The sequence below is a fragment of the Hipposideros armiger genome, unplaced genomic scaffold, assembly GCF_001890085.2.
Source record: "Hipposideros armiger isolate ML-2016 unplaced genomic scaffold, ASM189008v1 scaffold_18, whole genome shotgun sequence".
NCBI lineage: Eukaryota > Metazoa > Chordata > Mammalia > Chiroptera > Hipposideridae > Hipposideros > Hipposideros armiger.
The window spans coordinates 3,001,814-3,014,100 of NW_017731368.1; the positions used below are offsets into that span (position 1 = coordinate 3,001,814).

Consider the following 12,287-nt stretch of genomic DNA (forward strand, 5'->3'; position numbering starts at 1 on the left):
TCTCCCAAGTCAACAGGAACAGGAAGTGGAGTCCAGTTTGCGCAGGAAGTACACCCTCATAGACAAAAATGACTTGGCAGCCATTTCTGCTGTCCAGAAGGTAAGCAGAGTTGGCTCTTGCTGACAGCACGTGTCAGACTTTTTACATCCCTGGACCTTTCAGGAGGCAGCAAATGTCCTTTAAAGTGTCCATTAAAACAAATCTAGGGCTGGAACAGAAAATGGTAACACCAGATGAGTGGGGGGTAAACAATAAAGAATCAAACATATATGATTCCAAGTGACCTCCAAAATTGGAGACGTGGCTAATAATAAACAAGACCGATTCCTGAAGCTGGTTTGGGAACAAGCCTTAGGGTCCTTAGGGTATTGAATAAGACACTGGACCAGCGAGACAAGTTGATGAGGAAAGTGGACATTTGATGGGGTGGTCAGAGACAACTCTGTTGCGGAAGCCTGAAGCCAACAGCAGCAGCAGCCACATGTGGTGTGGGCTGAACATCCCCACCTGAGCCTTTGGTCCATAGACACTTGGGTCCCTAAGAGGCCCAAGCCTTTAATCTAACCCTCGGCCCTGCGGCTGGCCTCTATCTAGGCAGGGCTTGTGGATGCTGATGGCCACCTAGTGGGCGAGCCCGATGGACAAAGCTTTGGATTTGGGGTCGCCTCTTTCACTGCCAAGGCTGGGAAGAAACCCAAGTCCAGGAAGACAATGAAAGAGCAGCCCAGGTGAGTACTTCCTGCTACACGGCCTGTTCAGCACCTGGACCTCCTTGGCTGGGGAAGGGAGGACACAAGCTGTCTCCCTCTTCCCCCTGGTATCTTAGCTACTGTGTGGTCATAGTGCGTGTCACTGCTGCCAATACTAGCAACATCTGTGGGGCCCAGGCTGGGGCTGGTCACTTCCCACCCGCACAGCAATCCCATGAGGTGGGAGATCATGGCTCCATTTTATTGATGAGGAAATCCCCTCAGAGAGGGAAAGTCACTTCCAAGGTCACATGGCTGCTGAGTGGAAGAGTCGAAGTGAGAAGCTGGGCCAGCACTTGCCCTCTGATACTTTCTATGGAAATCCCACCTCCCAACAGGGTCCTTCTGTGACCCAGCGGACTGGCACTCACATCACCTAAAAACCCCAATTCACCTTTCAGGCAAGACTTTGTGGGTGCAAGGTGGGAAGAGGGTCAAGTTTCACTTAATGAGCCACCCTCCCTGGGAGGTGGTGTGTAATGGTGGACAGAGCACAGGCTCCAGAGGTGACACCTGGGCCCGCCTCCCTGCTCTGTACTTCTTTCTGCAAGGGGTCACCTTGTGAGAGGCACGGGAGCCTCTCTGTGTCCTGTTTCCCCATCTCTAAAATGGGAATAATACTATCATCGAAGTCACTGGGGTGGTTGTGAGGAGAAGCGAGTGAATACAGTCCCTGTACCTGGAAAGCACCCAACAGGAATCTGTTGTTACGTTATCATCACTTGAAAAAGGATGTGGCCAAAGCCAAAACTGTCACATGCAAGATGGGAGTTGGGTAGCAGGGGTTGCGGATGCCCCTGGCCTCATCTTGTCTCTCCAGAGAGGTCAGTCACACCTGGGCCCTCTCTGTCCTGCCACTGGGTAATCGATGCAATAACAGATGGATCAGGGCTTGACCCCCCAAACTACACTTGTTGCAAAAAGAAGAAAAGAAGAGGAAACAGTGAAAAGATGGGATGGGGTGGGGGGCATCCTCCTGTCAGCTCAGGCCTGCTTAGATGTGCCTCTCTGGGAGGGAGGACCCTGGGCACCATCGCTTGGAGGGGGCAGATGGCTCCTTTCCTGGGAGCACTGACGTAGGCAGGGAGAAGAGGTTGTGGACTGGTCAGAGCAACAGGGCATACTTGTCCTGCTTTCCCACTGGTCTGCAGATAGACCCACCCTGGGTGAGGGCTCTGCCCCTCCTTCCCAGAGATGTCTGTGTGACTAATACCTCAGCAGCCATTGCACTCCTGAGAGCCTGTGGCCCACCTCACAGGTCCACACGCTTTCAGGCCTGGAGACAGCCCATTCTTCCCAGGTGTCTCCTGCCGAGACTGCTGCAGGGAGAGCTCCTTGTTCTGATAAAGGGACAAAAATGCTCTCCTCTTCTTGCCCATCTGCAAGGCTTTGGGTCATACTCTGCCCTTTGGCCTAGGCATATGATCAAGATAGGAGCTGAGTGGGCTGGGCCTCCTGGTGTATGAGGGCTGACAAAGGCTGGCGTGGGAGCCACCTCACTCCCCACGACGGAGTGGAGTCTACCTGCCTTCTCCTTCCAGCTCTTCAGCAAGAAAGGAAGGTGCCAGCAGCCCCGTAAGTGGCAAGGACTTAGATATTTTCACCTCCAAGACCCAGCTGACTCCATCGTCCAAGGATGGGGATGTCAAAGACATGCTTCTGCGGGACCGGGAGACCTCCTACAATGAAACTCTTCCCTTGGACACCCCAAAGGAGGAACTACACCCACCCAGGTGACCATCTACCACTAGCTCCTGCACCAAGTCCTCCAAAACCAGAGTGTGATCCTTAATATGTAAAGAGCACCTGCAGATAGAAGAGAAGTAAAATGGGGATAATGGGCAAAGACTAGAAGCACAGTCCAAAAAGCAGCAGCATGATGGCTTATACACATGCAAAGTGGTCCAACCTCAGGAGTCATCCAGGATACACAATTGTACATGGAATCATTTTAGACCCTCCAAATAGCAATTATTTAAATAATTTAATTTACATATTTTTGAAATAAGTTATGTACTCAAAAGGTACAAAATTCTCAAGGTAGAGACCCCTTCCTCCAGCCACACAATTCCTCTCCCTGGTGAGTCAGTAATTGAGTTTTTAGGACTCTATCCCGAGGAAATAATCACAGATGTGGACAGAGATTTATGCAAAAAGATGTCCATTGCATTATTAATTTAAAAAGCTAAAAAATTTTTCTTTTGAAAAACTTTCAATAGGCAAATCAGGGAAAGGGCTCTAAGTAAATTATTATCTCTGCTTTTGACATGTACAAGGATGTGCATGAAGAATTTTTCTCCCAGCTTGTGAGCATTTCCAAACATTCAGAGAAGTTGAAAGAATTACACAGTAAGCCCCTCTTGATTCTCTAATTAACACGTTACTGCACTTATTTCATCATGTGTCCGTCCGGCTTTCGCTCCCTGCATTCATATTAATTTCTGATGGATTTCACAGTACGTGGCAGACAGTCCCCTTCCTCTGCCCCAACACTCCATCTCACGGCTCACTACCGAGAGTTCTCGGAGAGTGTTTAACAGCATGAAAGAATGCTTCTGTGAAAAAAAGGAATGATTCCTACAGTTTAGCTCCCATCTGGGGTAGTTGGTGACCAGGAATTCTGGCCTCCTGCCCACCAAGTACAGGAAAGAAAGCTGAAGTGCCCGGTGGCCCCAAGACAGCTGCACGGCTTCTCCCTCCTCCTCCCCGTCTGTCTCAGGCCCAGCACCCCGCCCTCCAGGCCTGTGGCCTTTGAGGACTTCAAGAGCGAGCGAGGTAGTGAGATCAACCGTATCTTCAAAGAAAACAAGTGCATCTTGAACGAGCGGAGGAAAAGGGCCAGCGAGACAACCCAGCGCATCAATGCCATCAAGAAGGAGATCGACATCACCAAAGAGGCACTAAATTTCCAGAAGTCACTGCGGGAGAAGCAAGGTAAATGTGATGGGAAGAGGGCCCCAGGGACTGTGGGATCTGAGTCATCCTGCTCAAAATGGGGCAGCCTTGGGCACTGGAGGACTGAGATGGAAGGGGGACAGCTGGGGCTGCTGGGGGACAGCCTTCATCCCCGGGTCATCGCTTGGCTCTAGTCATCCCTGAGGAGCCAGAGTCCTTTCCTGTCAGCCAGCCTCTTCCCGTGAGCCTCCCATTATTGCTTTATTTCAGACCCAGGTGCTGGGCCTTCCACTTAATATGTAAATTATAGAAAAAGGCCTCTGGCCTTCTAGAGGCTTCCACAGGGAGATGGATGGCTGGTGACCCCCACAAAGTCCCTAGGTCCCGCGTGGTCTTCTCATTGCCCACAGTGGTCTGGTTGGGGTGGAGGTACTTGTCAAGACATGAGAACTGAGGAGAGAAATAAGAATGTAGATACCAGAGGGCCACGGGGTTGACTGTCAGTAAGACCATTCCTCATGCCAATCCCTCAACACCTGTGCTGGCCTAGCAAAGTCTTATCTCTTAAGGTAGGTGGCGTCTCTTCAGACTCGGAGAGCAGGGATCCTCTGGGTGGGAAGGGTGCTCACCTAGCTACCCTGACCTGGTGTCCTTGTCCCAATGGCAGGCACTGCCCACACCTGCACTGTGGGCCAAGAACCCTCCAGCTTGTGTGTGCAGAGGACTCAGCTGGGAGGGCTGGTCAAGTGCAGATTCCCAGGCCCCAACCAGTGGTTCTGACTCAGGACATCTGCAGTAGGGCCCAGAGCCTGCATTTTTTTTTCTTTTTAAGATTTTATTGGGGAATTGGGGGAGGGGAACAGTGCTGGGGAATCAGGGAAACGGGGACAGACAAGTTGCTGTCCTTTTGTTCTTCAGTCTAGTTGTGGAGGACATCGCTTCACTGGTCCATGTTGGTATTATCATTGCACTCTTCCTGGGTGAGGCAGATTGGTCGCTGGCCTCTGGACGGCCACTCATGGCGGCTCATGGCAGCTCACACCAGCTGCCGCCCGCTCACGCTGGCTGCCAGCCAAACACGGTAACTTATGGCAGCCCACTGCAGCCTACGCTGTCGCCGGCAACTCACGGCAGCCCAGCTCCAGGTCAAGCTGTTGTTCACCATCTTAGCTGTAGAGGGCGCAGCGTCACTGGCCCCCATGTGGGATCCAAACCAGGGCCCTGCTGCTCAGAGCTGGCGTCCCAAGCCAGCTCTTAACCAGCGCGCTACTGGGCCGGCCCTCAGAGCCTGCATTTTAATGAGTGACCATCCCAACTCCGAGGCTAGTGGTTCAGAGGCCACACTCTTGTTCACATTCCTGGCTTGGTCTCATTGTCTTTTTCTGGACGGGCACACCACAGGTCACTGGGCTTTCCCTTGCTAAATCACAATGCCATTCCAGGCCAGCCTTTATGAATGAGCTCACTGATCACCAGAGGCATCTCCAGAGGTCACTTGGTTTATTCCTGCAGGTCAGGATCATCTCACTCACAGGGTGTGCATTTTACTCATTTACTTCTCAGAGGGCAACTTTATTTCCAAGCTCTTGGGGCCACTCTGCTCATATCCTACAGACCAATCATGACACATTATTCCAGAGGACAGCACCCTCCGTGGGTTTGGAAAATGGGAGAAGGCAGGTGATGGTGGACCCAGACATGCCCCCACCCAGAACCTCCAGGGTGAAAATCTTACAGGACTTACACTTCATTGTCCCCTCAGCCCACACCTCTTTGAATATGCAGCCCCTTATTACATATTTATGTAATTTAAATATGTATGAATGCTATGCTGACATATCAGTTACTCCTAAACATACCTAAAAATTGATATTTTTAAAGAATGAGACAGAAAAATAAACAATATTTTAAAATATTTAAAATCTTGTCTATCAGTATCAAAAAAACATTTTTGCTCTTTCCCCCTGGTTGTTAAAACATCCAAGGGCCTTTATCTTGAAGGAACAGATCAAGTAAATTTATTTTTAAAAATACCTGCTAGGTACCTTGATTGGCAGCCCAGAAAGATCAGCAAATTTGTAACATTAATTAGTCTTTTGTGAAAGAAAAATGAGAAATCATTTTAAGTTCAACTCTTTTAAGTGTTTTTCTTAGAGATAATCAGAGAACCCTGGATAGTAACAAAAGATGTTCACTGTCACCTGCCATCTCACAAAGTCCTGTAAAGACTCTACTCTGTAAAGGATTTGTATCTATCAAAGTGACCACATCAGGGATGTCCCCATAGCACACAGGCCAGTTGTCCCTTGCTCTGCACAGAAGTCAAGGGACCTGGTGAGGGTGACTCTGGACCCCCACCCACCCGCCACACACACACACACACACACACACACACACACACACTTCATACACCTTGAATTGGGACCCTTGCTTCTCCATTAATGTGGTGCCAGTGACAATTTGTCTTCCTTTTCCCCATTAAACATTGGAAGTGCTCATGTTTTCCTCCAGCCCCTGGGGACTGCCTCGTGCACTACCCCAGCCACATACCTGTCACAGGCAGGACTCACTCTCCAGTGCCGTGGGGTGGAAGCCCCCTACCCTGGGGGTTTTGATACGACACGTTTGCCGAGCTTTCAAGGTGCTGTGGGCAGTGGACAGTTAAGTGAGTGGCCCCACAGACCATGCCATGTTGTCTTAACCCAACACCCTCATCAAACTGACAGACCTTAAAAGGTCCTTACAAAGAGACGGTGAGTGGAGATGACTAATAGCCCAACTGACCCCGCTCCTTCTGGAGCCTCTGACAGCGACTCAATATGATACAGATGTCTAATCGTCTCGAACAAGAAAGCAGTGAATGTTTAAATCATCAAGAAGACAATCTGAAATGTGGGTTTACATGCACTGTTACTAAAAAGGAACCTTGCCCACGTACCTGTGGAACTAACCAGTGATGGCATTTTGTGTATATAACTTACAAAGAAGGTGAATGAACATCTGTATAACAGAGGTGCTTAGTGAAATGTCTTTGGTTGATGGGGTCTAAGATCAAAGTAAGTGTGGCGCATGGGCCATCTCTGCCCTCCCTTGCCCACCCCTTCTGTTCGTCCTAGAAATGCCAGTGTGGTCCTCTGACTCTGCCCACCCTCTCCCCGTGAGACATGTCCTGGTAGCCTGGCCCCCCTGTGCTTTGCCCACCCCCGTGCCTCACCCCCTGCCCTTTCTCTGGTCTCCGGTCTTGTGGTTTGCCAGCACTGTCCTTTTTGGACAGCCTTCCTCCCTGACCCCAGGTGGGCACCTCATTCCTTGACCTCCATCCCCCTGCAGGAGAGTATGATCACAAGGGGCTGATGATCATCGATGAGGAGGAATTCCTGCTGCTCCTGAAGCTCAAGGACCTCAAGAAGCAATACCGAACCGAATACCAGGACCTGCGCGACCTCAGGGCTGAGATCCAGTACTGCCAGCGCCTGGTGGACCAGTGTCGCCACCGCCTGCTCACGGGTGCGCCACTTGGGAAGGTTGGCTGAGGTCCTTGGGGGCACAGAGCAGGGTCACCTCCTGGGTTCTAGAAGCAGCTTTGGAGCTTCTCTCTGGCAGAGGCAGGAGCCGGGCAGGGGCTTCAGATATGTGTTTCCAGGACTCTGTGGGCAGGAGACGGCGATGGGAAAGGGTGAGAACCTGGTGCAGGTAATGGCAGAGGGTGAACCTGTGACAGGCACAAAACAGACAGGCGCACATGGCCTTTACTTCCTCAGGGACTCCCACACACCTCACAGTGCTGTCTCCTGCCTCGTTGCAGAATTTGACATCTGGTACAACGAGTCCTTCTTCATCCCTGAGGACATGCAGGCGGCACTGAAGCCAGGTAGCAGCATCCGGCCAGGCATGCTGCCTGTCAGCAGGATCGTTTCTCTAGTGAGTGGCACACGGGCAGGGATGGGGATGAGGGGTGAGCACAGGGCAGTGGGCAGTCCCCCTTGTCCTCTGTTCTCCCCACCACATGGCAGTGCACCAGCTGCTCCCAGCCTCTTCCACGGCTGAGCCAGGTAGGTGGGCAGCTACAGGTCTCTCCCCAGTTATCAAGAATGGGGACACAGAAAACACCACTTACTGCTGCCACCCTTCTGAGTGGCTCAGCCCAGGTGGCAGTTACAAGGTGTCTGAGAGGTTGTGAGCTACCTTGGGTGAGGATCTGCAAACCCAGCAAGGGGCTGCCCTGATGCCCGCCATAGACCTTGTCTGGGTGAATCCTGACAATGCCAGGCTGAGGGGACGACTGTGCTGAGTTGGGCCTCCCACAGGGAGAAGATGACCAGGATAAGTTCAGCCAGCTGCAGCAGACGATGCTGCCCGAGGGCCCTGATTCCATCTCCTTCTACAATGCCAAAGTGAAGACAGAACAGAAGGTAACTCGGGTTCATGACTCCAGGAAGGTGGGGCCTCAGGGACCTCATTAATGGGACACCCAGGATCACACTCCCCACTTTAGAGAGGTGGAGGACGACTATGCCAGCTCAGGGAGAGCCACAGTCACCCAGAGTTAGTGGGTATCTTCTGCCAGCTCCAGGGTCCTGGGACTGGGCTGGACCCAATGGGGTCCCACAGACCACAGGCAGGCCTAGACATGGCTGCTGAGTGCTCAGTCAGCCCATGTGAACCCTCCCCTTGTCCAGCGTATCCACACTGTATAAACTACCCACCCGTTAGATACTTAGTAGTGTCTTGGCTATCAGAGTGACTGTCGTGGTATCGCAGTGCTGATGTTCAAGTCACCCTTATTTTACTTAATAATGGCCCCAACGTGTGGCAAGAGTGATGCTGCTAGCAATTTGGGTATGCCAAAGAGAAGCCTGTAAGTGTTTCCTTGAAGTGAAAAGGTGTGTATGGATATAGGGTTCAGTACTATCTGCAATTTTAGCATTCACTGGGGGTACTAGAATGTTTTCCCTGTGGATAAGGGGGGAGCTACTGTGCCATCACACTGGGGATTACGACTTCAACATTATGTGTTTCGGGGGAACACAAACATTCAGTCTGTAACAGGAGACACAAGATATTGCTTTGTACCACTATTGGTGAGGTTAATTTTGATCAATTGATTAAGGTCATCCTATATTTTGTATAAGAGGATGAAAAGGTCTTTGGCTTTATAGAGAGTTTCAAAAATATTATTGCTTATTATAAATGAACCAAAATGATTTGCATGGTTACTGCCATGAATTCTCTTCTGATGTTCCGACAAACCTTGTATTTTCTTTAATTACTTTCAATGTCTCAGACAAACATTTATATTCTAAATTATTTAACAGGGGAGTCTTAACATTTCTACAGGTCAGTATATTCTCCCACCATCCCCTAATCTCTAGGAGAACTCTCTGCATTGGACATTTCTTTTATGTTCGAGACATGACCACGCACAAACTTTTTATGCAAGTGATGCACTTAAACCATTTTCTATTTATTTAAACCTTTAATATATATTATTACAGATGCAGTATGTAGGATCAGATTTTTCAAGGTCAAAATGTTTTCTGTGTTGCTGAATCTCTCTCATGGTGGCATCTATCCGTGTGTGTGTTTAAATCTTAACTTCATATTTGATTGAACTTAAGCTCTAGGAGTCCTGAGCGCATCGGCTGAAATTATTTTCCTCCCAAAAGGGTTTGCACTTACTTTTGCAGTTAGCCATGGGGCATTACCAGCCCAGGGCCATTTTAACCTCCTTCAAGAATTCCAACTTGAGAAGGGATTAATAGCCAGAATATATAGAGAACTCATAAAACACAACAACCCCAAAACACAACAAACCCCAATTCAAAAGTGGGCAAAGGACTTGAATAGACATTTCTCTAAGGAAGATATACAAGTGAAGAATAAACACATGAATAGATACTCAACATCACAAATCATTAGGGAAATGCAAATCAGAACTACAAAACCTCTCACCCATTAGGATGACTCCTATCAAAGAAGCACAAATGACAGGTGTTGGCGAGGATGTGGAATAATTGGCACCCTTGCACACTGTTGGTGGGAATGTAAAATGGTACAACCATTAAGTGAAATAAGCCAGTCACAAAAAGACAAATGCTGTATGATTCCATTTATATGAGACACTTAGTCAAAATCATAGAGACAGAAAGTAGAATGGTGGTTGCAAGGGTCTGGGGGTAGGAGGAATGGAAAGTTACTGTTTAATGGGTACAGAGTTTTAGATTTACAAGATGAGAAGAGTTATGGGGATGGATGGTTGCAAATTATGGTATTATTTAATACCACTGAACTGTACACTTAAAAATGGTTAAGGGCCAGCTGAGTGGCTCAGTTGGTTAAGAGTTTGCTCAAAGGTTTGAGCTCTGAGCAACAGCGGTTCGAGTCCAGCCCGAGCTGAGCTGCCACTGAGCTGCCAACAGGTGGCAGGATGGCTCAGCTAAAAAAAAAAATGGTTAAGATGGTAAGTGTCGTGTTACGTGTATTTTACCACAATAAAAAAATTGGGGGAAAAAAAGAATTCGTTTAATGTGAGAGCTTTAGCTTCAGTTCCCCAACTGCGTGCAGAATCTAGGCTTCATCTCCATATTCCAAGTTGGTTTTAGCATTTGCTTGCTCACTGCCCACCGTTTAATTTCTTCCACCTGCTTTCTGAGAACCTCGCCGTGCAGTCAAAGGGTAGCATTCGTCAACATAGCGTTGATTTGCAGAGGGAGGGCCCTTCAGAGTATATGGGTCCCCACCCCTCTGGAGACAGAACCCTCTTCTTTTTTAACTTAATTCTTGTCAGAAACTTTCAAGTGGCCTAGAAACATGCATGTCTCCTTTTAAACATGCCTGTCACACAATTTTAAAAGTTTTACACCCTTTGTTTAGGATGAAACCATGAAAGGGATGGAATAGGACATCATTTCTCACAGAATTGGGCTAGTCAGGGGGAATTCCTTGTCCCAAAACTGTGATGTTTGCGGGAAGAATGATGGCGTATAGCCTCTGAGTCCGTGTTACGTCCGTACCTCCTAATCAATTCCTGTTTTCTCTTTTCTGTGTTCAGCACAATTACCTGAAAACCACAATGGGCCTCCAGCAGGCACACAGAAAATAGGGACTCGGTGCCAGTGCCTTGAAGGACAAGATGCCCTGCGACTCCTGCCTGCTCTGGTGGAGCTGCTGCACCACCTGCCCAGAGTCCCAGCTAGTCTGCTCCAAGGCTGGACCCAGCCAAGAGAAGACACAATGGCCTGTCTGCCAGGAGGAGCAGCCTTCAAAGGATGCCCTTGCTTATCTTCACAGGAAGCTTTTGGTTTTAATTCACTGTCTTATATGCAGGGACAAGATAAAATAACGTTGTAGTCTGGACCTTTTAGTACTCATCCAAGAGCTGTGTTTCCATTCTGGGAGGATGTCTTCCCTGTGTTCAGGTGGGCTCAGAAGTGAGTCTCCAGGAGGAAAGTGGAAAAGTAGCTCAGCCAGGCCCCGCCTGGCAGGTGTTTGTCCCACAGGTCAGACGCTTTCCTTTCTGCGTGGACTCCTGGGGGTCAGCGGGGTTTGAGGAGCCCTGGTTCTCACGGCTCCCTCAGACCGTAGGTTCTCTCAGAGTATCCTCTCTGTGTTCCTGAGCCAGTGAGGGCAAGAGGCCCTCCTAACTCAGCAACCAGGAGAGGACCAGGTCTGGGTAGAAATGGCTGAAAGGCAGATTTTTATCTCAAAGTAGGAAGAGGCTTAAAATGAGAGTTCTACCATAAAGTTAGCATCAAGAGCCCTCCAGAGGGACGCTGTCTGGCAAGGAGGTGGGAGAACCTGCACTGGCTGGACGGTTGAACTGGATGGCATCTGTCCATTCACAGACCCCGTGATTCTAGAAGCTCTCAGCCCATCAACGAGCAGATGGATAGCGGTTTTGCTGAGGAGAGGAAGCAGAAAGGCTTCCCTTGAGGTCTCAGCCTTCTCCTGTCCAGCCCCTTTCTCTTTCACTGACATAATGGTTCTGAAACAACTTGCAGAGGCTCCTACCATGCCAAGTCTTCCCAGAGCAACTTTGAAGTCTCCTGACTTGATTCTCCTCGGTGACACACAGAGGGCCTGTCACTGACCAGCACTAATGGTGTGCACACAGCCCTGTTGGTCAGTCCTCATGTTTCCTCTGACTGTGGCCAAGCAGGCAGGTCTGCCCAGGCTCTGCTCACCTTCCCAGCTATTAGAGGCCTTAGGCAGAGTTCTGATTCTTTTCCACCTTGGCCGCCACTGCCCTTACCAGAACTTGTTTGGGGTTCCCGCATCTTTGGGACATACATAGCACATAGGGGGTACATCATCTTGTTGGGGCCACAGGAAGCAGCCACTGGTGGCATTACCAGTCCCCCTTCCCTTCATTCCCCATCACTGGCTGGAAACGTGGAGCATGTTGGACGTCCCGCCATAGAATTCCTGGACAGTCAGTCCTGAAGTCTGCTGGCAATGGCAGTTGGTAACATTTGTCTCTGGCTCATTTGTCACCACATAGGCCTCTCTGGTCAGTTCTGGCACCAGCTGAAACAAGTAATCATCAGTGTGGGCAGAGCCACCAGAATAAGCCAGGATGGTGCTCGGAGATCACCCGCCACACAAACTCCTCACAGGAGCAGATGTTTCTAACATGACATAGA

At 49.6% G+C, this 12,287-nt stretch overlaps 1 protein-coding gene across 8 annotated transcripts in view; it reads left to right on the forward strand.

The window, feature by feature from the left end:
* KIF9 (kinesin family member 9) overlaps positions 1–11,015 on the forward strand; it is a 39,195-nt gene extending 28,180 nt beyond the window's left edge. For all 8 annotated transcript variants that reach the window (XM_019632560.1, XM_019632608.1, XM_019632615.1 and 5 more), the window contains 8 exons: positions 10–100; positions 596–729; positions 2,292–2,483; positions 3,470–3,684; positions 6,976–7,152; positions 7,451–7,566; positions 7,953–8,057; positions 10,697–11,015. In XM_019632560.1, coding sequence (XP_019488105.1) covers positions 10–100; positions 596–729; positions 2,292–2,483; positions 3,470–3,684; positions 6,976–7,152; positions 7,451–7,566; positions 7,953–8,057; positions 10,697–10,747 — 1,081 coding nt within the window. In that variant the 3' untranslated portion in view covers positions 10,748–11,015. The remainder of the gene's footprint in view (positions 1–9; positions 101–595; positions 730–2,291; positions 2,484–3,469; positions 3,685–6,975; positions 7,153–7,450; positions 7,567–7,952; positions 8,058–10,696) is intronic.
* The last annotated feature ends 1,272 nt before the right edge of the window (positions 11,016–12,287 follow it).